Raw genomic sequence first — 26,055 nt, forward strand, 5'->3', positions numbered from 1 at the left:
TCATCACCTGACTACTAGCCACAACTGAAACCCATACCAAGGAAAATAAAATATCAATTTTGCTGCAAACCCTCAGAGAAAATTAATATACAAATATTTAAAATCGAATCGAAAATCGAAAAAGGAATTTACACACAACCATGACAACTGCTAAATTAAGCTGAAATGAAGAAAAAATAGACTATAAAAAGTCTAAAATGAAAATAAATGTTGTTATATGTGATTTTTGCTAAAAATCAATGCATAAATGTTCATGGTGCTTCTATTTTACAGACTTTTGTCTTGAATCTTTGACCAAGTTTGAAACAATATTCCATTCAATGAAAATGTTCTGAACATTTATGCATTGTTTTTAGCAAATTATTGGCAAAAATTACATATTAATAAGCACTTTCAAGTCATATTAAACTTACTATATTGATTATTGATAAAAACCAATATAATACAACGAAATTTAAAACGTGTGTATTAAAAACCGTATGTCCGATTAGCTTCAAACAAAAGGCGTATTGATCAGTGTTGGTTGCTCTACTCAATTAGACTGGTTAAAACATTCAATAATTATATCCACGAGCTTTTCATGAAATAGGTGATTCCCCAATGCCGCACAATTTAATTTCGTCTAAATTCATGCAATACATTGTCATGATTGTGCAATGTCTATTTTTAGAGCCAAAATTTCTAAACCAGATGTCATGTGGTTAAGTCTTCACCGGGTCACTGGTTTATGTTTCAAAGGAACCTGTTCGCCTGAAAAGAACATGCCTCATACATTAATGTTTTCTCAGTGTGTAGGACAAAATGTATCATTTATGTGCAGATATTGAAATTTAATTCAGACAGGAATCGCAGGAAACTGGCCGCATGATATTTGTTTAATATTCTGGGCCCGATTCTGGAGCTTTTATTCATGATCGTGTCCCGGGGATCTTGTTTAATATTGTGGGGCTTTATGTGACTACGTCTGCATGTAGGCTTACTGATGTTCTTTCGAAGAATGGTAAGTACATTACTGAATGTTTAGAGTACACCTATATAGCGTTGCTTGCTTGAAGCCATAAAGTACGATCTTATATAAATATGGAATTGGTTAATTTTGGGCATTGTAATATCTAAACATGTCCCAACTTATACCAAATTGGAAGCAGCCAAATTTGTTTCGTTTGTAGTTCAACAGAGCAATTTTGACATAAAGTCATATTATGCCTTTTAAGTCCTCCATGTTAAACTGCCAAAATAGAGAGTGGGGTTTCTTTAATCTCTCATTTTAGCCTTAAATGGACAGAAACCCTTCCCGGCAGTTATTGATACTATTTCAGCATTTTGGTAAAGAATAACAATGTGGCGGAAATCGTACATTATGGCTTCATAACGAACTACTAATAAAGGAGCCTCATTTGCTTTGTGTAGAGTGTATAGCATGAGAATTTTTGGTGTTGCCCTGTCGACAACTGTCGCGACATTATCCCGGACATTATTAAAGTATTCATTAACCCGATCACGTGGTATTATTTATAGCTATTTATTCGGTAGATATCGGCGCGATCAGAAGCTATCAGAAAGACCCGATGTGCTTTGTCCTTTGTCTCATATCCATGATTTTTTTCAATGAAATTATGAGCTTTAATATAGTAACAGAAAATGTATTTGTTTTCAAAACTCTTGCTGAAAAATCAATAACATCGCAAACTTAATTTTGAATGCCACTTTCTTATTTCTCGACATTAGCAAGGCGTTTGACACTGTGAAAAGGAAACGCATTTATCATGACCTTGAAAAAATAATGGATGAGAACGATCGCCATGTCACCATTCTACTGATGCTGACAGACACTGGTCTCGATTCCCCCGATTGCTCAAAATTGTTCAGCTCGCTTCCCTCGCCGTAATTGATGTTTAAATCCCATGATTTTCCACTGGCGCGACTACAACCCTGGACAAAAGGGTTGGAATGAAATTAGTACGGTATTGCAAATGAGCCCCCGTTCCCCGATCAATGTTGAATCCTGACATTTTGTTCATGTGCGCTCAGTAGTACCCAACATTGATTGGTGGGGCAGGGGAGGTATTGGGGTGAGGGTAATGTTTAGACTTGACACTCAAGAAAGTGCCATTTCATCACTTCAGAAATAACGAAAATATGGCCATTACAATGTGCACATTCTATTTTTCATTCCAACCTATTTTGTCTAGCATTGTATTTGAAAAAAAAAAAAAAAATCATCTAATTTTTGTTTTTTGACCATAAAATGAAAAGTAAATAAGATATGGACCTGCAATGTGGAGGCTAAGCAGCACTTATCATTATCCTTTACCACAAAAATTAACAATAGCTAATCTGTCATATTTAGGGACATGTCACTAAAATTCCTAATATCCTATTTTTGGCCCTGTTTAGAAACACAATTGATCACTTTAAATGCCAAAAAATTAAGTCTACAAACGTGTCAAACATTATTTAGATCAACAAAATCTGAAATCTATTCTGTAGAAATAAATACTAAGGAAAAAATAAAATATCGGGATCAAAATACAAAAGCGACCATGCGGGATTCGAACCTGTGCGGTCAAATCTGCCCGTTTAACTGGTACGCGCTCTACCAAATTTATGGAGCTATTTAATGTTACTCGATTTGTTTGCGATAATTTAGACCATATCAATGTATGAGTTTTACGGTATGCAGACACAATAAAGATTTTAATCCTATGTCTCTATACTGTTTACAGGCTTGCATACCGTGCATTTTTCTATTTATGTCAAATTTTGGAATCTAATTTGTGAAGAAAAGGTCTGAATACCGTTGTTCTCTATTCAATAAGCCAATTATTATTGCATAAAACAAGTGGATTAGTTTAAAACACTTTTTATTCATTTATAAAGAATCTATAGTACAAAAGTGCACGTAGAATTACAACGCCTTAATAGCTCAGTGGATAAGGCGACTGGCAGGTAACGGAAGGGCTTGGGTTCAATTCCGGCATTTAAAAAAAAAAAAAACAATTTGTTTTGTTTTAATTTGCTTTTGCCTATGAATAAAAATTAAATTAAATGCTTCGTTTTTGTACTGAACATTTGATTTTAATTTTCCTTTCTACAGCCATACAATAAGAACAATATAGCTATAAAACCTGTAAAAAACTATCTACTGAAGACGAACTAATGATTTTCTATGTATTTTGTATATTTTTTAACTTCAAAAAACATTTATTTCATTTTTTCATGTTCTGTTTCTAAGATTATACTTTCATGAATTGCATTTATAATATTTCATTTACATGTAAAGGGTAAAATGAACATTTCTTGGACGTACAACACTTATAATGCAATATATGACGTTATATGAGCTACTTTAGTTGAATTGCATGAACTTCATATTAAAGACTGCATGTACATAAATTGACCGCTCCCTTACACTAGTGACACTAAAACAATTTTGGTTTTGTCATTGAGGAAAAGACAATTAATTTTTTTATTTTGATGTAAATTTTCATGTAAATCGGACGAAGAATGAAAAAACTATAGCTATAAAACATGTGTCATTATGTAATTTCGGGTAGCCTTAGAGACAACCCTGGACAAAAGGGTTGGAATGAAATTAGTACAGTATTGCAAATGAGCCCCGTTCCCCCGATCAATGTTGAATCCTGACATTTTGTTCATGTGCGCTCAGTAGTACCCAACATTGATTGGTGGGGCAGGGGAGGTATTGGGGTGAGGGTAATGTTTAGACTTGACACTCAAGAAAGTGCCATTTCATCACTTCAGAAATAACGAAAATATGGCCATTACAATGTGCACATTCTATTTTTCATTCCAACCTATTTTGTCTAGCATTGTATTTGAAAAGTTGAAAAAAAATCATCTAATTTTTTTTTTGACCATAAAATGAAAAGTAAATAAGATATGGACCTGCAATGTGGAGGCTAAGCAGCACTTATCATTATCCTTTACCACAAAAATTAACAATAGCTAATCTGTCATATTTAGGGACATGTCACTAAAATTCCTAATATCCTATTTTTGGCCCTGTTTAGAAACACAATTGATCACTTTAAATGCCAAAAATTAAGTCTACAAACGTGTAAAACATTATTTAGATCAACAAAAATCTGAAATCTATTCTGTAGAAATAAATACTAAGGAAAAAATAAAATATCGGGATCAAAATACAAAAGCGACCATGCGGGATTCGAACCTGTGCGGTCAAATCTGCCCGTTTAACTGGTACGCGCTCTACCAAATTTATGGAGCTATTTAATGTTACTCGATTTGTTTGCGATAATTTAGACCATATCAATGTATGAGTTTTACGGTATGCAGACACAATAAAGATTTTAATCCTATGTCGAGCAAGGCGCGGTATTGGTTATTATCGCAATTAGCGCAATTTTGCTATTACTGTTATTAGCGTTATGTTAGTGTATAAGGCTATGGGAATTAGCGCTAATTGCAGTGCTAATAGGAAAATGCGTTAATTGCGATAATAGCCAGAACATTTTTTCTCAGTAGCAAAGCATTAGCAAATCATGCTATTAGCGATACTATCGCTAATAACGAATAGTTAGCAGTATTTTGCTAGTAATGCTAATAAGAAAATACTAAGGGGACGCGCTATTAGCGCTAATAGCGCTAATAGCGCTAATAACGGATAGTTAGCAGTGTTTTGCTAGTTATGCTAATAAGAAAATACTAAGAAGACGCGCTATTAGCGCTAATAGCGCTAATAACGAATAGTTAGCAGTATTGTGCTAGTTATGCTAATAAGAAAATACTAAGGAGACGCGCTATTAGCGCTAATAGCGCTAATAGCGCTAATATCGAATAGTTAGCAGTGTTTTGCTAGTTATGCTAATAAGAAAATACTAAGGGGACGCGCTATTAGCGCTAATAGCGCTAATAGCGCTAATAACGAATAGTTAGCAGTGTTTTGCTAGTTATGCTAATAAGAAAATATTAAGGAGACGCGCTATTAGCGCTAATAGCGCTAATAGCGCTAATAACGAATAGTTAGCAGTGTTTTGCTAGTTATGCTAATAAGAAAATACTAAGGAGACGCGCTATTAGCGCTAATAGCGCTAATAACGAATAGTTAGCAGTGTTTTGCTAGTTATGCTAATAAGAAAATACTAAGGAGACGCGCTATTAGCGCTAATAGCGCTAATAGCGCTAATAACGAATAGTTAGCAGTGTTTTGTTAGTTATGCTAATAAGAAAATACTAAGGGGACGTGCTATTAGCGCTAATAGCGCTAATAGCGCTAATAACGAATAGTTAGCAGTGTTTTGCTAGTTATGCTAATAAGAAAATACTAAGGGGACGTGCTATTAGCGCTATTAGCGCTAATAGCGCTAATAACGAATAGTTAGCAGTGTTTTGCTAGTTATGCTAATAAGAAAATACTAAGGAGACGCGCTATTAGCGCTAATAGCGCTAATAGCGCTAATAACGAATAGTTAGCAGTGTTTTGTTAGTTATGCTAATAAGAAAATACTAAGGGGACGTGCTATTAGCGCTAATAGCGCTAATAGCGCTAATAACGAATAGTTAGCAGTGTTTTGCTAGTTATGCTAATAAGAAAATACTAAGGGGACGCGCTATTAGCGCTAATAGCGCTAATAACGAATAGTTAGCAGTGTTTTGCTAGTTATGCTAATAAGAAAATACTAAGGAGACGCGCTATTAGCGCTAATAGCGCTAATAGCGCTAATAACGAATAGTTAGCAGTGTTTTGCTAGTTATGCTAATAAGAAAATACTAAGGGGACGTGCTATTAGCGCTAATAGCGCTAATAACGAATAGTTAGCAGTGTTTTGCTAGTTATGCTAATAAGAAAATACTAAGGGGACGCGCTATTAGCGCTAATAGCGCTAATAACGAATAGTTAGCAGTGTTTTGCTAGTTATGCTAATAAGAAAATACTAAGGGGACGTGCTATTAGCGCTAATAGCGCTAATAGCGCTAATAACGAATAGTTAGCAGTGTTTTGCTAGTTATGCTAATAATAAAATACTAAGGGGACGCGCTATTAGCGCTAATAGCGCTAATAGCGCTAATAACGAATAGTTAGCAGTGTTTTTGCTAGTTATGCTAATAAGGAAATACTAAGGTGACGCGCTATTAGCGCTAATAGCGCTAATAACGAATAGTTAGCAGTGTTTTGCTAGTTATGCTAATAAGAAAATACTAAGGGGACGTGCTATTAGCGCTAATAGCGCTAATAGCGCTAATAACGAATAGTTAGCAGTGTTTTGCTAGTTATGCTAATAATAAAATACTAAGGGGACGCGCTATTAGCGCTAATAGCGCTAATAGCGCTAATAACGAATAGTTAGCAGTGTTTTGCTAGTTATGCTAATAATAAAATACTAAGGTGACGCGCTAATAGCGCTAATAGCGCGAATAACGAATAGTTAGCAGTGTTTTTGCTAGTTATGCTAATAAGAAAATACTAAGGAGACGCGCTATTAGCGCTAATAGCGATTAATAACACGTCATATGCAATTGTGCTAAATTTGAAAATATTCTAACTTTTGGGAAAGCGCGCTATTAGCGAGTAATAGCACGTCATATACAATTATGCTAAATTTAAAAAAGATTCTAAGTCTACGGAAAGCGCGCTATAATAGCGAGTAATAGCACGTCATATGTAATTGTGCTAAATTAAAAAAATTTAACTCTAGGGAAAGCGCGCTATTAGCGCTAATAGCGCTATTAGCGCTAATAGCCAGTAATAGCACGTCATATGCAATTGTATTTAAATTTATATTGGAACTCACTTGGAGTGTTTAGTTGTCGTATGGGAGTCTCCGGCCTCAGGCCTGTCGGCCCTACGGCCTTGGTGTTTTTGTTGGTGGTGCGGACAGCGGTCACCATAACTTTCTTGCCCTGCGGTTCCCTTTTATATTGGAACTCACTTGGTGTGATTACTTGTCGTATGGGAGTCTCCGGCCTCGGGCCTGCCGGTCCCGCGGCCTTGATGTTTTTTGTTGATGGTGGGGACAGTGGTCACACTGGCTTTGTTGCCCTGCGGGCCCCTTTATATTGGAACTCACTTGGAGTGTTTAGTTGTCGTATGGGAGTCTCCGGCATCAGGCCTGCCGGCCCTGCGGCCTTAATATTTTTGTTGATGGTGGGGACAGCGGTCACACTAGCTTTCTTGCCCTGCGGGGCCCTTTTTTATTGGAACTCACTTGGAGTGTTTAGTTGTCGTATGGGAGTCTTCGGCCTCGGGCCTGCTGGCCCTGCGGCCTTGATGTTTTTTTGTTGATGTTGGGGACAGGGGTCACACTAAGTTTCTTGCCCTGCGGGGCCCATTTATTTTGGAACTCACTTGCAGTGTTTAGTTCTCGTATGGGAGTCACCGGCCTCGGGCCTGCCGGCCCTGCGGCCTTGATGTTTTTTGCTGATGGTGGGGACAGCGGTCACACAAAATTTATTGCCCTGCGGGGCCCTTTTATATTGGAACTCACTTGGAGTATTTAGTTGTCGTATGGGAGTCACCGGCCTCGGGCCTGCCGGCCCTGCGGCCTTGATGTTTTTTGTTGATGTTGGGGACAGGGGTTAAGTTTCTTGCCCTGCGGGGCCCATTTATTTTGGAACTCACTTGGAGTATTTAGTTGTCGTATGGGAGTCACCGGCCTTGGGCCTGCCGGCCCTGCGGCCTTGATGTTTTTTGCTGATGGTGGGGACAGCGGTCACACAAAATTTATTGCCCTGCGGGGCCCTTTTATATTGGAACTCACTTGGAGTGTTTAGTTGTCGTATGGGAGTTACCGGCCCTGCGGCCTTGATGTTTTTGCTGATGGTGGGGACAGCGGTCACACAAAATTTATTGCCCTGCGGGCCCTTTTATATTGGAACTCACTTGAAGTGTTTAGTTGTCGTATGGGAGTCACCGGCCTCGGGCCTGCCGGCCCTGCGGCCTTGATGTTTTTTGCTGATGGTGGGGACAGCGGTCACACAAAATTTCTTGCCCTGCGGGGCCCTTTTATATTGGAACTCACTTGGAGTGTTTAGTTGTCGTATGGGAGTCACCGGCCTCGGGCCTGCCGGCCCTGCGGCCTTGATGTTTTTTGCTGATGGTGGGGACAGCGGTCACACAAAATTTCTTGCCCTGCGGGGCCCTTTTATATTGGAACTCACTTGGAGTGTTTAGTTGTCGTATGGGAGTCACCGGCCTCGGGCCTGCCGGCCCTGCGGCCTTGATGTTTTTTGTTGATGTTGGGGACAGGGGTTAAGTTTCTTGCCCTGCGGGGCCCATTTATTTTGGAACTCACTTGGAGTATTTAGTTGTCGTATGGGAGTCACCGGCCTCAGGCCCGCCGGCCCTGCGGCCTTGATGTTTTTGCTGATGGTGGGGACAGCGGTCACACAAAATTTATTGCCCTGCGGGGCCCTTTTATATTGGAACTCACTTGGAGTGTTTAGTTGGCGTATGGGAGTCACCGGCCCTGCGGCCTTGATGTTTTTTGCTGATGGTGGGGACAGCGGTCACACAAAATTTCTTGCCCTGCGGGGCCCTTTTATATTGGAACTCACTTGGAGTGTTTAGTTGTCGTATGGGAGTCACCGGCCTCGGGCATGCCGGCCCTGCGGCCTTGATGTTTTTTGTTGATGTTGGGGACAGAGGTTAAGTTTCTTGCCCTGCGGGGCCCATTTATTTTGGAACTCACTTGGAGTATTTAGTTGTCGTATGGGAGTCACCGGCCTCGGGCCTGCCGGCCCTGCGGCCTTGATGTTTTTTGCTGATGGTGGGGACAGCGGTCACACAAAATTTATTGCCCTGCGGGGCCCTTTTATATTGGAACTCACTTGGAGTGTTTAGTTGTCGTATGGGAGTCACCGGCCTCGGGCCTGCCGGCCCTGCGGCCTTGATGGTTTTTGCTGATGGTGGGGACAGCGGTCACACAAAATTTATTGCCCTGCGGGGCCATTTTATATTGGAACTCACTTGGAGTGTTTAGTTGTCGTATGGGAGTCACCGGCCCGGGGCCTGCCGGCCCTGCGGCCTTGATGTTTTTTGTTGATGTTGGGGACAGGGGTCACACTAAGTTTCTTGCCCTGCGGGGCCCATTTATTTTGGAACTCACTTGGAGTGTTTAGTTGTCGTATGGGAGTCACCGGCCTCGGGCCTGCCGGCCCTGCGGCCTTGATGTTTTTTGCTGATGGTGGGGACAGCGGTCACACAAAATGTATTGCCCTGCGGGGCCCTTTTATATTGGAACTCACTTGGAGTGTTTAGTTGTCGTATATTGGGGTCCAACTTGGAGTGTTTAGTCGTTGTATGGAAGTCTCCGGCCTAGAGACAGCACGTCAACCTCAAGGTTACTCATTGCTTTCATGCCCTGCGGGGCCATTAGATTGGGGTCCCACTTGGAGTGTTTAGTTGTCGTATGGGAGTCTCCGGCCTCGGGCCTGCCGGCCCTGCGGTCTTAATGTTTTTTGCTGATAATGGAGTCAAGGTGACACCTTCATGGCGACGGGCTGTCTCTAGTGGGTGATGGGATGTTGATAACAAAATGGCATATCGTTATCGACAGCCCGTCATCCAGTATAGACAGCATGTCAACCTCAAGGTTACTCATTGCTTTCATGCCCTGCGGGGCCATTATATTGGGGACCCACTTGGAGAGTTAGTCGTCGTATGGGAGTCTCCGGCCTCGGGCCTGCCAGCTCTACGCCTTGATGTTTTTTGTTGATACTAGAACTCAGGAGAGGCCTTTAACCTTAATGGTGACGGGCTGTCTCTACTGGATGACATTATTGGTACACCACACGCTATTAGCGCTAATAGCGCACATCACGCTAATGTGCGCTATTAGCGCTATTAGCGCTAATAGTGCTAATAGCGCCCCTATGTAGAGAAAGTGTTAATTTTTAACAATTTTAATTACTTGCGCTACTACTTGCTATTAGCGCTAATAGCATATTGTGTGCTAATTCACGCTAACAGTGCTATTAGCGCTGGTAGCGCCATTTACTATGACTTTTAATATTTTGTTACTATAGCACAATTGCAAATGACACGCTATTCGGTGCTAATAACGCTATTAGCATTACTTGCGCTAGTACTTGCCATTAGCGCTAATAGCACATTATGTGTTAATACACGTTATTAGCGCTATTAACGCTGATAGCGTACTTTTAATATTTTGTTACTATAGCACAATTGCAAATAACACGCTATTCGGTGTTAAAAACGCCATTGGCATTACTTGCACTAGTACTTGATATTAGCGCTAATAGCGCACATCACGCTAATGTGCGCTATTAGCGCTATTAGTGCTAATAGCGCTAATAGCGCCCCTATGTAGAGAAAGTGTTAATTTTTAACAATTTTAATTACTTGCGCTACTACTTGCTATTAGCGCTAATAGCATATTGTGTGCTAATTCACGCTAACAGTGCTATTAGCGCTGGTAGCGCCATTTACTATGACTTTTAATATTTTGTTACTATAGCACAATTGCAAATGACACGCTATTCGGTGCTAATAACGCTATTAGCATTACTTGCGCTAGTACTTGCCATTAGCGCTAATAGCACAATGTGTGTTAATACACGTTATTAGCGCTATTAACGCTGATAGCGTACTTTTAATATTTTGTTACTATAGCACAATTGCAAATAACACGCTATTCGGTGTTAAAAACGCCATTGGCATTACTTGCACTAGTATTTGATATTAGCGCTAATAGCGCACATCACGCTCATGATCGCTATTAGCACTATTAGCGCTAATAGCGCTAATAGCGCCCTTATGTAGAGAAAGTGTTAATTTTTAACAATTTTGATTACTTGCGCTACTACTTGCTATTAGCGCTAATAGCATATTGTGTGCTAATTCACGCTAACAGTGCTATTAGCGCTGGTAGCGCCATTTACTAGTGACTTTTAATATTTTGTTACTATAGCACAATTGCAAATGACACGCTATTCGGTGCTAATAACGCTATTAGCATTACTTGCGCTAGTACTTGCCATTAGCGCTAATAGCATATTGTGTGCTAATTCACGCTAACAGTGCTATTAGCGCTGGTAGCGCCATTTACTAGTGACTTTTAATATTTTGTTACTATAGCACAATTGCAAATGACACGCTATTCGGTGCTAATAACGCTATTAGCATTACTTGCGCTAGTACTTGCCATTAGCGCTAATAGCACATTGTGTGTTAATACACGTTATTAGCGCTATTAACGCTGATAGCGTACTTTTAATATTTTGTTACTATAGCACAATTGCAAATAACGCGCTATTCGGTGTTAAAAACGCCATTGGCATTACTTGCGCTAGTACTTGCTATTAGCGCTAATAGCATATTGTGTGCTAATACACGCTAATAGCGCTATTAGCGCTGGTAGCGCCATTTACTTTGGATCTTTTAATATTGTGTTACTATAGCACAATTGCAAATGACACGCTAATAGGTGTTAATAACGCCATTAACATTACCTGCGCGAGTACTTGCTATTAGCGCTAATAGCATATTGTGTGCTAATACACGATAATAGCGCTATTAGCGCTGGTAGCGCCATTTACTATAACTTTTAATATTTTGTTACTATAGCACAATTGCAAATGACACGATATTCGGTGTTAATAACGCCATTAGCATTACTTGCGCTAGTATTGGCTATTAGCGCTAATAGCATATTGTGTGTTAATACACGCTAATAGCGTTATTAGCGCTGGTAGCGCCATTTACTATGACTTTTGATATTTTCTTACTATAGCACAATTGCAAATGACACGCTAATTGGTGTTAATAACGCCATTATCATTACTTGCGCTAGTACTTGCTATTAGCGCTAATAGCATATTGTGTGCTAATACACGATAATAGCGCTATTAGCGCTGGTAGCGCCATTTACTATGACTTTTAACATTTTGTTACTATAGCACAATTGCAAATGACACGATATTCGGTGTTAATAACGCCATTAGCATTACTTGCGCTAGTATTGGCTATTAGCGCTAATAGCATATTGTGTGTTAATACACGCTAATAGCGTTATTAGCGCTGGTAGCGCCATTTACTATGACTTTTGATATTTTCTTACTATAGCACAATTACAAATGACACGCTATTCGGTGCTAATAACGCCATTAGCATTACTTGCGCTAGTACTTGCCATTAGCGCTAATAGCACATTGTGTGCTAATACACGTTATTAGCGTTATTAACGCTTTTCAATTAGCAAATAAATTAGCAAATTTCAAATAGCACGCAAGCGTTATTTGAATATTAGCACCTGTTAGCGTTCATCTGATAATTGCGCGCTATGACGCTAAATAGCGGTAATAGCCCGGTTTTCATTCTTTCAGCGCTAATTAGCATTGTTAGCATCTTGGCGCGCTAACGCGCGCTAACGCGCTAAATGACCAATATCGCGCCTGGGTCCCTATGTCTCTATACTGTTTACAGGCTTGCATACCGTGCATTTTTCTATTTATGTCAAATTTTGGAATCTAATTTGTGAAGAAAAGGTCTGAATACCGTTGTTCTCTATTCAATAAGCCAATTATTATTGCATAAAACAAGTGGATTAGTTTAAAACACTTTTTATTCATTTATAAAGAATCTATAGTACAAAAGTGCACGTAGAATTACAACGCCTTAATAGCTCAGTGGATAAGGCGACTGGCAGGTAACGGAAGGGCTTGGGTTCAATTCCCGGCATTTAAAAAAAAAAACCAATTTGTTTTGTTTTAATTTGCTTTTTGCCTATGAATAAAAATTAAATTAAATGCTTCGTTTTTGTACTGAACATTTGATTTTAATTTTCCTTTCTACAGCCATACAATAAGAACAATATAGCTATAAAACCTGTAAAAAACTATCTACTGAAGACGAACTAATGATTTTCTATGTATTTTGTATATTTTTTAACTTCAAAAAACATTTATTTCATTTTTTATGTTCTGTTTCTAAGATTATACTTTCATGAATTGCATTTATAATATTTCATTTACATGTAAAGGGTAAAATGAACATTTCTTGGACGTACAACACTTATAATGCAATATATGACGTTATATGAGCTACTTTAGTTGAATTGCATGAACTTCATATTAAAGACTGCATGTACATAAATTGACCGCTCCCTTACACTAGTGACACTAAAACAATTTTGGTTTTGTCATTGAGGAAAAGACAATTAATTTTTTTTATTTTGATGTAAATTTTCATGTAAATCGGACGAAGAATGAATTAACTATAGCTATAAAACATGTGTCATTATGTAATTTTGTGTAGCCTTAGAGACAACCCTGGACAAAAGGGTTGGAATGAAATTAGTACGGTATTGCAAATGAGCCCCGTTCCCCCGATCAATGTTGAATCCTGACATTTTGTTCATGTGCGCTCAGTAGTACCCAACATTGATTGGTGGGGCAGGGGGAGGTATTGGGGGTGAGGGTAATGTTTAGACTTGACACTCAAGAAAGTGCCATTTCATCACTTCAGAAATAACGAAAATATGGCCATTACAATGTGCACATTCTATTTTTCATTCCAACCTATTTTGTCTAGCATTGTATTTGAAAAGTTGAAAAAAAATCATCTAATTTTTGTTTTTTGACCATAAAATGAAAAGTAAATAAGATATGGACCTGCAATGTGGAGGCTAAGCAGCACTTATCATTATCCTTTACCACAAAAATTAACAATAGCTAATCTGTCATATTTAGGGACATGTCACTAAAATTCCTAATATCCTATTTTTGGCCCTGTTTAGAAACACAATTGATCACTTTAAATGCCAAAAAAGTAAGTCTACAAACGTGTAAAACATTATTTAGATCAACAAAAATCTGAAATCTATTCTGTAGAAATAAATACTAAGGAAAAAATAAAATATCGGGATCAAAATACAAAAGCGACCATGCGGGATTCGAACCTGTGCGGTCAAATCTGCCCGTTTAACTGGTACGCGCTCTACCAAATTTATGGAGCTATTTAATGTTACTCGATTTGTTTGCGATAATTTAGACCATATCAATGTATGAGTTTTACGGTATGCAGACACAATAAAGATTTTAATCCTATGTCTCTATACTGTTTACAGGCTTGCATACCGTGCATTTTTCTATTTATGTCAAATTTTGGAATCTAATTTGTGAAGAAAAGGTCTGAATACCGTTGTTCTCTATTCAATAAGCCAATTATTATTGCATAAAACAAGTGGATTAGTTTAAAACACTTTTTATTCATTTATAAAGAATCTATAGTACAAAAGTGCACGTAGAATTACAACGCCTTAATAGCTCAGTGGATAAGGCGACTGGCAGGTAACGGAAGGGCTTGGGTTCAATTCCCGGCATTTAAAAAAAAAACCAATTTGTTTTGTTTTAATTTGCTTTTGCCTATGAATAAAAATTAAATTAAATGCTTCGTTTTTGTACTGAACATTTGATTTTAATTTTCCTTTCTACAGCCATACAATAAGAACAATATAGCTATAAAACCTGTAAAAAACTATCTACTGAAGACGAACTAATGATTTTCTATGTATTTTGTATATTTTTTAACTTCAAAAACATTTATTTCATTTTTTATGTTCTGTTTCTAAGATTATACTTTCATGAATTGCATTTATAATATTTCATTTACATGTAAAGGGTAAAATGAACATTTCTTGGACGTACAACACTTATAATGCAATATATGACGTTATATGAGCTACTTTAGTTGAATTGCATGAACTTCATATTAAAGACTGCATGTACATAAATTGACCGCTCCCTTACACTAGTGACACTAAAACAATTTTGGTTTTGTCATTGAGGAAAAGACAATTAATTTTTTTTATTTTGATGTAAATTTTCATGTAAATCGGACGAAGAATAAAAAAACTATAGCTATAAAACATGTGTCATTATGTAATTTCGGGTAGCCTTAGAGACAACCCTGGACAAAAGGGTTGGAATGAAATTAGTACGGTATTGCAAATGAGCCCCGTTCCCCCGATCAATGTTGAATCCTGACATTTTGTTCATGTGCGCTCAGTAGTACCCAACATTGATTGGTGGGGCAGGGGGAGGTATTGGGGGTGAGGGTAATGTTTAGACTTGACACTCAAGAAAGTGCCATTTCATCACTTCAGAAATAACGAAAATATGGCCATTACAATGTGCACATTCTATTTTTCATTCCAACCTATTTTGTCTAGCATTGTATTTGAAAAGTTGAAAAAAATCATCTAATTTTTGTTTTTTGACCATAAAATGAAAAGTAAATAAGATATGGACCTGCAATGTGGAGGCTAAGCAGCACTTATCATTATCCTTTACCACAAAAATTAACAATAGCTAATCTGTCATATTTAGGGACATGTCACTAAAATTCCTAATATCCTATTTTTGGCCCTGTTTAGAAACACAATTGATCACTTTAAATGCCAAAAAATTAAGTCTACAAACGTGTAAAACATTATTTAGATCAACAAAAATCTGAAATCTATTCTGTAGAAATAAATACTAAGGAAAAAATAAAATATCGGGATCAAAATACAAAAGCGACCATGCGGGATTCGAACCTGTGCGGTCAAATCTGCCCGTTTAACTGGTACGCGCTCTACCAAATTTATGGAGCTATTTAATGTTACTCGATTTGTTTGCGATAATTTAGACCATATCAATGTATGAGTTTTACGGTATGCAGACACAATAAAGATTTTAATCCTATGTCTCTATACTGTTTACAGGCTTGCATACCGTGCATTTTTCTATTTATGTCAAATTTTGGAATCTAATTTGTGAAGAAAAGGTCTGAATACCGTTGTTCTCTATTCAATAAGCCAATTATTATTGCATAAAACAAGTGGATTAGTTTAAAACACTTTTTATTCATTTATAAAGAATCTATAGTACAAAAGTGCACGTAGAATTACAACGCCTTAATAGCTCAGTGGATAAGGCGACTGGCAGGTAACGGAAGGGCTTGGGTTCAATTACCGACAATTTAAAAAAAAAACCAATTTGTTTTGTTTTAATTTGCTTTTGCCTATGAATAAAAATTAAATTAAATGCTTCGTTTTTGTACTGAACATTTGATTTTAATTTTCCTTTCTACAGCCATACAATAAGAACAATATAGCTATAAAACCTGTAAAAAACTATCTACTGAAGACGAACTAATGATTTTCTATGTATTTTGTATATTTTTTAACTTCAAAAAACATTTATTTCATTTTTTTATGTTCTGTTTCTAAGATTATACTTTCATGAATTGCATTTATAATATTTCATTTACATGTAAAGGGTAAAATGAACATTTCTTGGACGTACAACACTTATAATGCAATATATGACGTTATATGAGCTACTTTAGTTGAATTGCATGAACTTCATATTAAAGACTGCATGTACATAAATTGACCGCTCCCTTACACTAGTGACACTAAAACAATTTTGGTTTTGTCATTGAGGAAAAGACAATTAATTTTTTTTATTTTGATGTAAATTTTCATGTAAATCGGACGAAGAATGAAAAAAACTATAGCTATAAAACATGTGTCATTATGTAATTTCGGGTAGCCTTAGAGACAACCCTGGACAAAAGGGTTGGAATGAAATTAGTACGGTATTGCAAATGAGCCCCCGTTCCCCCCGATCAATGTTGAATCCTGACATTTTGTTCATGTGCGCTCAGTAGTACCCAACATTGATTGGTGGGGCAGGGGAGGTATTGGGGTGAGGGTAATGTTTAGACTTGACACTCAAGAAAGTGCCATTTCATCACTTTAGAAATAACGAAAATATGGCCATTACAATGTGCACATTCTATTTTTCATTCCAACCTATTTTGTCTAGCATTGTATTTGAAAAGTTGAAAAAAATCATCTAATTTTGGTTTTTTGACCATAAAATGAAAAGTAAATAAGATATGGACCTGCAATGTGGAGGCTAAGCAGCTCTTATCATTATCCTTTACCACAAAAATTAACAATAGCTAATCTGTCATATTTAGGGACATGTCACTAAAATTCCTAATATCCTATTTTTGGCCCTGTTTAGAAACACAATTGATCACTTTAAATGCCAAAAAAGTAAGTCTACAAACGTGTAAAACATTATTTAGATCAACAAAAATCTGAAATCTATTCTGTAGAAATAAATACTAAGGAAAAAATAAAATATCGGGATCAAAATACAAAAGCGACCATGCGGGATTCGAACATGTGCGGTCAAATCTGCCCGTTTAACTGGTACGCGCTCTACCAAATTTATGGAGCTATTTAATGTTACTCGATTTGTTTGCGATAATTTAGACCATATCAATGTATGAGTTTTACGGTATGCAGACACAATAAAGATTTTAATCCTATGTCTCTATACTGTTTACAGGCTTGCATACCGTGCATTTTTCTATTTATGTCAAATTTTGGAATCTAATTTGTGAAGAAAAGGTCTGAATACCGTTGTTCTCTATTCAATAAGCCAATTATTATTGCATAAAACAAGTGGATTAGTTTAAAACACTTTTTATTCATTTATAAAGAATCTATAGTACAAAGGTGCACGTAGAATTACAACGCCTTAATAGCTCAGTGGATAAGGCGACTGGCAGGTAACGGAAGGGCTTGGGTTCAATTCCCGGCATTTAAAAAAACCCAATTTGTTTTGTTTTAATTTGCTTTTGCCTATGAATAAAAATTAAATTAAATGCTTCGTTTTTGTACTGAACATTTGATTTTAATTTTCCTTTCTACAGCCATACAATAAGAACAATATAGCTATAAAACCTGTAAAAACTATCTACTGAAGACGAACTAATGATTTTCTATGTATTTTGTATATTTTTAACTTCAAAAAACATTTATTTCATTTTTTCATGTTCTGTTTCTAAGATTATACTTTCATGAATTGCATTTATAATATTTCATTTACATGTAAAGGGTAAAATGAACATTTCTTGGACGTACAACACTTATAATGCAATATATGACGTTATATGAGCTACTTTAGTTGAATTGCATGAACTTCATATTAAAGACTGCATGTACATAAATTGACCGCTCCCTTACACTAGTGACACTAAAACAATTTTGGTTTTGTCATTGAGGAAAAGACAATTTTTTTTTTTTTATTTTGATGTAAATTTTCATGTAAATCGGACGAAGAATAAAAAAACTATAGCTATAAAACATGTGTCATTATGTAATTCCGGGTAGCCTTAGAGACAACCCTGGACAAAAGGGTTGGAATGAAATTAGTACGGTATTGCAAATGAGCCCCGTTCCCCCGGATCAATGTTGAATCCTGACATTTTGTTTATGTGCACTCAGTAGTACCCAACATTGATTGGTGGGGCAGGGGGAGGTATTGGTGAGGGTAATGTTTAGACTTGACACTCAAGAAAGTGCCATTTCATCACTTTAGAAATAACGAAAATATGGCCATTACAATGTGCATATTCTATTTTTCATTCCAACCTATTTTGTCTAGCATTGTATTTGAAAAGTTGAAAAAAAATCATCTAATTTTTGTTTTTTGACCATAAAATGAAAAGTAAATAAGATATGGACCTGCAATGTGGAGGCTAAGCAGCTCTTATCATTATCTGCCCGTTTAACTGGTACGCGCTCTACCAAATTTATGGAGCTATTTAATGTTACTCGATTTGTTTGCGATAATTTAGACCATGTCAATGTATGAGTTTTACGGTATGCAGACACAATAAAGATTTTAATCCTATGTCTCTATACTGTTTACAGGCTTGCATACCGTGCATTTTTATATTTATGTCAAGTTTTGGAATCTAATTTGTGAAGAAAAGGTCTGAATACCGTTGTTCTCTATTCAATAAGCCAATTATTATTGCATAAAACAAGTGGATTAGTTTAAAACACTTTTTATTCATTTATAAAGAATCTATAGTACAAAAGTGCACGTAGAATTACAACGCCTTAATAGCTTAGTGGATAAGGCGACTGGCAGGTAACGGAAGGGCTTGGGTTCAATTCCGGCAAAAAAAAAAAAAAACAATTTGTTTTGTTTTAATTTGCTTTTGCCTATGAATAAAAATTAAATTAAATGCTTCGTTTTTGTACTGAACATTTGATTTTAATTTTCCTTTCTACAGCCATACAAAAAGAACAATATAGCTATAAAACCTGTAAAAAACTATCTACTGAAGACGAACTAATGATTTTCTATGTATTTTGTATATTTTTTAACTTTTATTTCATTTTTTCATGTTCTGTTTCTAACATTATACTTTCATGAATTGCATTTATAATATTTCATTTACATGTAAAGGGTAAAATGAACATTTCTTGGACGTACAACACTTATAATGCAATATATGACGTTATATGAGCTACTTTAGTTGAATTGCATGAACTTCATATTAAAGACTGCATGTACATAAATTGACCGCTCCCTTACACTAGTGACACTAAAACAATTTTGGTTTTGTCATTGAGGAAAAGACAATTAATTTTTTTATTTTGATGTAAATTTTCATGTAAATCGGACGAAGAATAAAAAAAAATATAGCTATAAAACATGTGTCATTATGTAATTTCGGGTAGCCTTAGAGACAACCCTGGACAAAAGGGTTGGAATGAAATTAGTACGGTATTGCAAATGAGCCCCCGTTCCCCCCGATCAATGTTGAATCCTGACATTTTGTTCATGTGCACTCAGTAGTACCCAACATTGATTGGTGGGGCAGGGGAGGTATTGGGGGTGAGGGTAATGTTTAGACTTGACACTCAAGAAAGTGCCATTTCATCACTTTAGAAATAACGAAAATATGGCCATTAATGTGTCGATTTTTTTGTCAAAACTCGCACTCAGAATGAAATCTGATGGTAAATGAATAAAAAGAACAGTAAGAAATAAAAGGAATGGTGAGAATTATATACATGGAGAAATGGAAATATTTAGGTATTCAATTAGGTATTCATTATAGGCTAATAAGACTATGGCTCAGCTGTGAGCAAAGACAAATATTATCTACGCCCGTGACCCCAAGCCTAACACTCCTTAACCCACCATCTTAACCCATCATGACCCACTATAACAACCATTAACCCAGCGTAACAGACCTGACACACCACTCCTCTCTTCGCAAAACTGCAAAAATACTAACATGCTGTTAAAATTCATGCTTATTTATTACACATTCTAGAGAAGCCTGGTTTCATTTTTTAAATAGCCGAGTGAGGGGTTTTCAAGGAAATATTTTTATGTAAAAGCATCATATGTATTTAAGAATAATTATAAGAATATTAACTGTACATCATATATAACGATTCGTGATACCCAAGCGTGCTATACTTTATGTGGTTTAGGAGGCAGAGAATTTTAATTTAATTTTATGTACGCCAAAATATTTTTTAATTCAGTGAGAATGACGACAGAAAAAAACCGTTCTAATTCTATGTAAACATTACATTAAACCCCGCCAAAGATTATATTGTTACGTTTTTATGGTAATCTAATCTTTTATTTTTTGAAGTAAACTTTGGGGTCTAATGTGTATTTTTTATATAAATGGAAAACCCCAGAATGTCTATTGACCGTAAACCGGGCAAGAAAAATGGTTGGCTCCATACTGATCTACATAGCCATCTACATCGACCACATTTATTTCTCATTCTTGCCAACAGATGTATACGTGAAGACAATCATAGTACAAATAAACTCAAGGATTTTTATCCTCGATGCAGTGCGAACAAGATGAGCAATTCCAGCAACAGTAGTAAGTCAGCCTTTTGTCACACTTGTCACACTTTGACGATAGGCGATTAGGTACCTAACAAGCGCTACGAAGCGTGCCTCTTCACACCTAAAGAAATGCTTACTAGCGTTGAGTTGGAAATACTTACGCCCACTATTATTTCCTCTTACTTAACAAAAAGAAACGAAACATGTTAAAATTCTACCAAGTATCGGGGTTCGAACCAGCAACCTTTGTATCCAAAGTCGAGACGCTTACCACTATGCTACGAGCTGTCATGCCAGAAATTCGTCTATTTATCATACTTATTGTTTACGGAATAAAGCGCATACACACAATATGTGACCATCCATCTCAAACCGATCGTAAAGTCGGCAAATTGTATTTCGAGTTACAGTGCAAAATGTACACAAAGGTTGTATTCATATTTACCTAATGTTTGTCCTACATGTTTCTCATTTTAGTGTCAGTCAAACGCCAACCTTTAATCCTGTTGTTGAAGAGGATAATAAGCTTATACTTATGTATAGCGTTAGTAAATAGCTGTAGTCTTTGTTTGCTTTGGCCAAATCCTGTTCAAGTGGTGGGTTAACTAACAATCAACAATGAGAGGACATTCCTGAACCTCGTTGATGATGGGGATGATTTGAAGTGATCGTCAATTATGACAATTTGATATGTAATACCAGCGATGTGGAAAAAGAGAAATAATGTAGCTCCAAAATAATGCACCCTATTACTGAAGGAGCAAAGTTTAACAAGCCATAACTCCGCTTCTGGATATTGTTTGAAGTCAAATGATATATCATTATAAAGCTTATGATATATAAACGGTTCCAAAAAGTAAGTCCCCCTAAGACATTTTAGTATAATCCAAAAACGTCTTGATCAATTCTCTTGTTTTAAAGTTGGGAACATAGACTGATTAGTTATGTTTGTTACTTGTTATCATCTTCATTGTAAAATGCAGCCATTTATGAAATTTTCGGCCCAATAAAAGTTGCATTTTTCTACATAGGCTTTTTATGCTAAATATGTGACCGTTCATGGCGAATGAGCCGTAAATTCCTCCCGGTCAATTTTGTTTTATTTCGTGTTTAAAAATAAACATCATAAACTTAAAAATGGTATATCATTTGACTTCAAACGATATCCAGAAGCGAGGTTATGGTTTGTTAAACTTTGCTCCTTCAACAAAATTATAGCTTTTTACGTTTTTACATGTGTCTCTTTTTCCACATTACTGGTAATAAATATCAAACAGTCATAATTGGCGGTCATTTCAAATCATCCCCAAGTCAACGAGGTTTAAGAAAGTTCTCTCATTGTTAATTGTTGGTTATGTATACCTGTACAAAATACAATGCCTGGTAACCCACCACTTGAACAGGATTTAGCAAAAGCAAACAAAGACCAGAGCTATTAAAAGTTCTATAGCCATCTAAGGTAGAAGCTTATTATCCACTTCAACAATAGGATTATTGATTAGTTTTTGACTATCAAAATAAGACAGATGTCGGGCCAGCTTAAGTTACCGATGAATATGACCTTCGTACACATTTTACACCGTAACTCAGAATACACTTTGGTGAATTTACGGCTCATTTGTGCTGCCGGGTCACATATGTGTCTGACAATTTTTTTCCCTTTAAGTGAATAATTTAATCAAAAAGACGCATAATTTAATTTAATTCAATTTAAGCTATTCTTGATTTAGGTGATTTGGTGGTTTGGTGATTTGACACATTCTAAAACAGTTGTTATGGTTCAGTCAAAATTGAATGCTGCAGCTTATAGTAATGAATAATGAATAATGAATAATGAATAGGCCTTCATTCATGTGAGATGGCTTCCATGCATCGTTCTTCCCTGCTGTTGGTCAAGCTGGTTCCCCTCATGCTGCATGATTTGTTGCAAAGTCCTTTAAGGTGGTGTTGTCCCTCACTTGTCCGCGTGTAACAAGTTGAGTCTTGATAACGGCGACCCATATAAATGTTTTTGAACCATTCAAGGAATGACCAATGAAACAAGTATAGGGATCCAGCATAAAAGATCTAATCAATCTGTTGGTCCATTGGTTAAACTAATCAATGAACACAAGATTTATCATTGAAGTTACTAGTTGTTCCTTCCTAATAAATTTAGTTGGAATGAAAAACTTGTTAAATTTACGCATTTTAATGCATACAAAAAGCCAATTTAGAAAAGTGCAACTTTTGTTGAATAAAATTTTATAAATGGCTATACGATTACTCACTCTTTGAAATGTGTAAAAATTAATTCACGAACATCTTAAGGCCAGAGTAAGGGGAGACACATTCGTCCACACCCGAATTTGAGATTTCTTGATATTTATCAACACTAAGATGTATTCTTTCACTTGAAACTGATAAAAATACAACTTCCTTATATTTACTTGTATTTTTGCTTCATTTATTTCACTCTTTTCAACTCTAAAAAGTCACATGGCTCAAGACAGCTTAGTAAATTGGCGGGAAATAACGAGTCGGCATTGCGCGAATGAGAAATATTGTGATTACGCGCGCGATTCGCGTCGCGTGACGCGGCGCAACTCGGCGCGTATGCTCAACGCAGTCAAGGCGCATTCGGTATGACGCCAGCAAATTGTGATGTAAACAAAACAAAACAAAATTTGCAGTGAAAAAGCCACTTAGATTTTTTAATTATTTTGCATTTAGGCACACTAAAAGCAGACATTATAGATTCATTGGTGCAAAAAGATGCATATTTAGACCATGCACCAGATACAGCTTTTACAAGCGTGAAAATCTTGCCGTTTTAAAATGAAAGGATGTTTTGTGCATAATTTTGAAATTTTTTTACTAAAACGTCGATTTCTCAGAGTTCATTTTTAACAATATTGTACGATTTTTGTGACAAGATAACTCGAAAAATATGCAAGCAAAAGGTAAACCTTTTGCACTATCGTTTAGAGCACATCAAAGTCTAGGGAAGGTTTTCTCATTTTTTCAAAATATTTGTTTTGAACAAAAATATACACCATTATGTGAAATTTTTAGCTTTTTTCACATGTTTTTTGCAATATTTCGAAAAATAAGACGAATTAAAAAAAAATAAAAAAACCTTCCCTAAGTTCATGTCTCTTCTCCATGAAAAACTAACTAAATTTTTTTTACTCCGAACGGATTTTTTTTTAAGTTGTCACAAAAAAAATTGGGGTAAAAAAGTGCATTTTTGTGATTTTTTCAAAAACTCGAGATTTTTGAACAAATCTGACGTCACCATGGGATTCCTTGACTCATTTCCTTTCCAAAAATGTATAGTTTTATATACTTTGGACATACAATTCAAAAATAATGATGCTCGAAAAGGTCCGTGTTCTCTCCCATTACTCTGCCCTTAACTTAAGTTATTTTAATAAAAAACGAAACATTCCTTTTTGATTAACTAGCGGGATACCCGCGCTTCGCGCGGGTCCCCGCTAGATGAGTAAATGGGAGCGATCACTAAAACAGGAGGAATTACTGAAAAGGTAGAATCATTGAAAAGGTAAATTTTATTTTTCTAAACCTGTTCCTTCTTGCATTTCCATTTAGCTTCTTTCTTTCTTTCTTTTCAGTTTCTTCTACATGGGTCTAGTTTGTTCCCATTAAAAACTTGCTATTTAGCTTGGGATTTTCCGTTTCCATGTTATTTATTTATTTAGGCCTAACCGCATTCCCATTATTTTCTAAATCTGTCCTTTATTACGTTTCCCTTTTAGCTTCTTTTTTATGCTGCTTAGCTTGTGATTTCCCGTTATTTACATTATTATATTTAATTCTGTTTTCATTATTTTGGCTTCATTTTTCTTATATTTTCTGATTAGTTTTTAATTTTAGTTTTTTTCTTACGTTTCCTGATTAGTTTCTTTCTTTCCTTCTTTATTTTGCTCCCGTTTCATTTAGTAACCTGTATAATACCCGTATCTTTTTTGTCTTCCCTTTCTTTTCTTTTTTATTCATTTTATTCTTTCTTTCTTTTCAGTTTCTTCTACATAAATCTATTTTGTTCCAATAGATATATGCTGCTTAGCTTGTGATTTTCCGTTCCCATGTTATTTATTTATTGAAACCCGTTCATATGCATTATTTTATAAATCTACCCTTACTTAGATTTGTCCTTTTAGCTTTAGGTTTTTTTTTCTATTATTTTGTTCCCATTTTTCATATTTCCTGCTTATAAGTTATAGCTTGTGATTTCCCGTTTGTATTTAATTATGTTCTCATTATTTTAGCTTCCTTTTTTCATGAATTATTTATTTATTTATTTATTCTTTCATTTTTTAGGTTCCTTCCTGCCTCCCGTATCCTTACGATTTTTATCGTTTTGGTAATCTCTTAACCAAACCCATTACCCCTTTTTGTCCTACTTTCTTTTCTTTTCTGGTACGGAAAGTTGGCCTATGCATATGCGTCTTCCTTTTATTTATATAGATTTATTTATTTATTTACTCTAATCCACAACCCTGTACCCATAACCCATCCATAGTAGGCCTACCTTTTCAGTTTTGTCCTACTTTCTCTTCTTTTCTATTTCTCTGGCACGGAAAGTTGGCCTATGCATATGCGACCCGTGCGTGCGAGTCACATCCCTTGTACGCCAACGCACTAACACCAACGCGCTGCCAGTTAGTTACGGTACGCGCTACCACTGAGTTTTGACAATAAAAAGACAAGAAAAAAAAAATTCCGGTTTTAACCATATTTGTTGACCGTTTTCAACCAAATAAAGTGCAATGCATTTCCCGTATATATTCCTCAATCTCCGGACGATTCATAGGCCTAGAATAAATAATGAAATTGTACACCGTCTGTCTGCACCCCGGGTCTCCACGCAGGCACTATCACCACTCTAGACTACCAGACCACTGTTTCCTACGTTACCTTAGTGATGACGCAAAGACCTGATTCACGCGTCGTAGCCTTAATTTCTTGGCTGCCAACCTTGATGCAGTGGCGGTAAATGGGGCGCGTAGATCTGCGTAGGGACGAAAAGCTCGCAAGATCATTATTAAATTATGCGCTGTTGTGCATCTAGATAGCCTGAATCATTTCTTGGCCACCTCGCAGTTGGCAGAAAACGGGGCAATGTTGCTCTGCGTATGGTTTTTTAATGGAAATATTATTACGCGGTTCACACTGTCCTTATTACCCACAATGCCACTGCGATCGATTTTGCATAGCAACACGACAGTTTTTTATGTTATTCTCTTAGTTACCACCAATTTTTGCAAAAATGAACCTCAGATGGTTTAATGGCAATATGTACCCGATCAATGTACCAATAAATCAGAGCTGAAAGTGAAATCATCTCTGAGTCTATTCGCGCACAAGATTTAG

General features: G+C 36.4%; 1 protein-coding gene across 1 annotated transcript in view; it reads left to right on the forward strand.

Moving 5' to 3' along the window:
- Positions 1–711: 711 nt before the first annotated feature.
- LOC140157551 (sacsin-like) overlaps positions 712–26,055 on the forward strand; it is a 38,441-nt gene continuing 13,097 nt past the window's right edge. The window contains 2 exon segments of the mRNA XM_072180782.1: positions 712–1,000; positions 20,622–20,713. Coding sequence (XP_072036883.1) covers positions 20,692–20,713 — 22 coding nt within the window. The 5' untranslated portion in view covers positions 712–1,000; positions 20,622–20,691.

The sequence above is a fragment of the Amphiura filiformis genome, chromosome 7, assembly GCF_039555335.1.
Source record: "Amphiura filiformis chromosome 7, Afil_fr2py, whole genome shotgun sequence".
NCBI classification, from domain to species: domain Eukaryota; kingdom Metazoa; phylum Echinodermata; class Ophiuroidea; order Amphilepidida; family Amphiuridae; genus Amphiura; species Amphiura filiformis.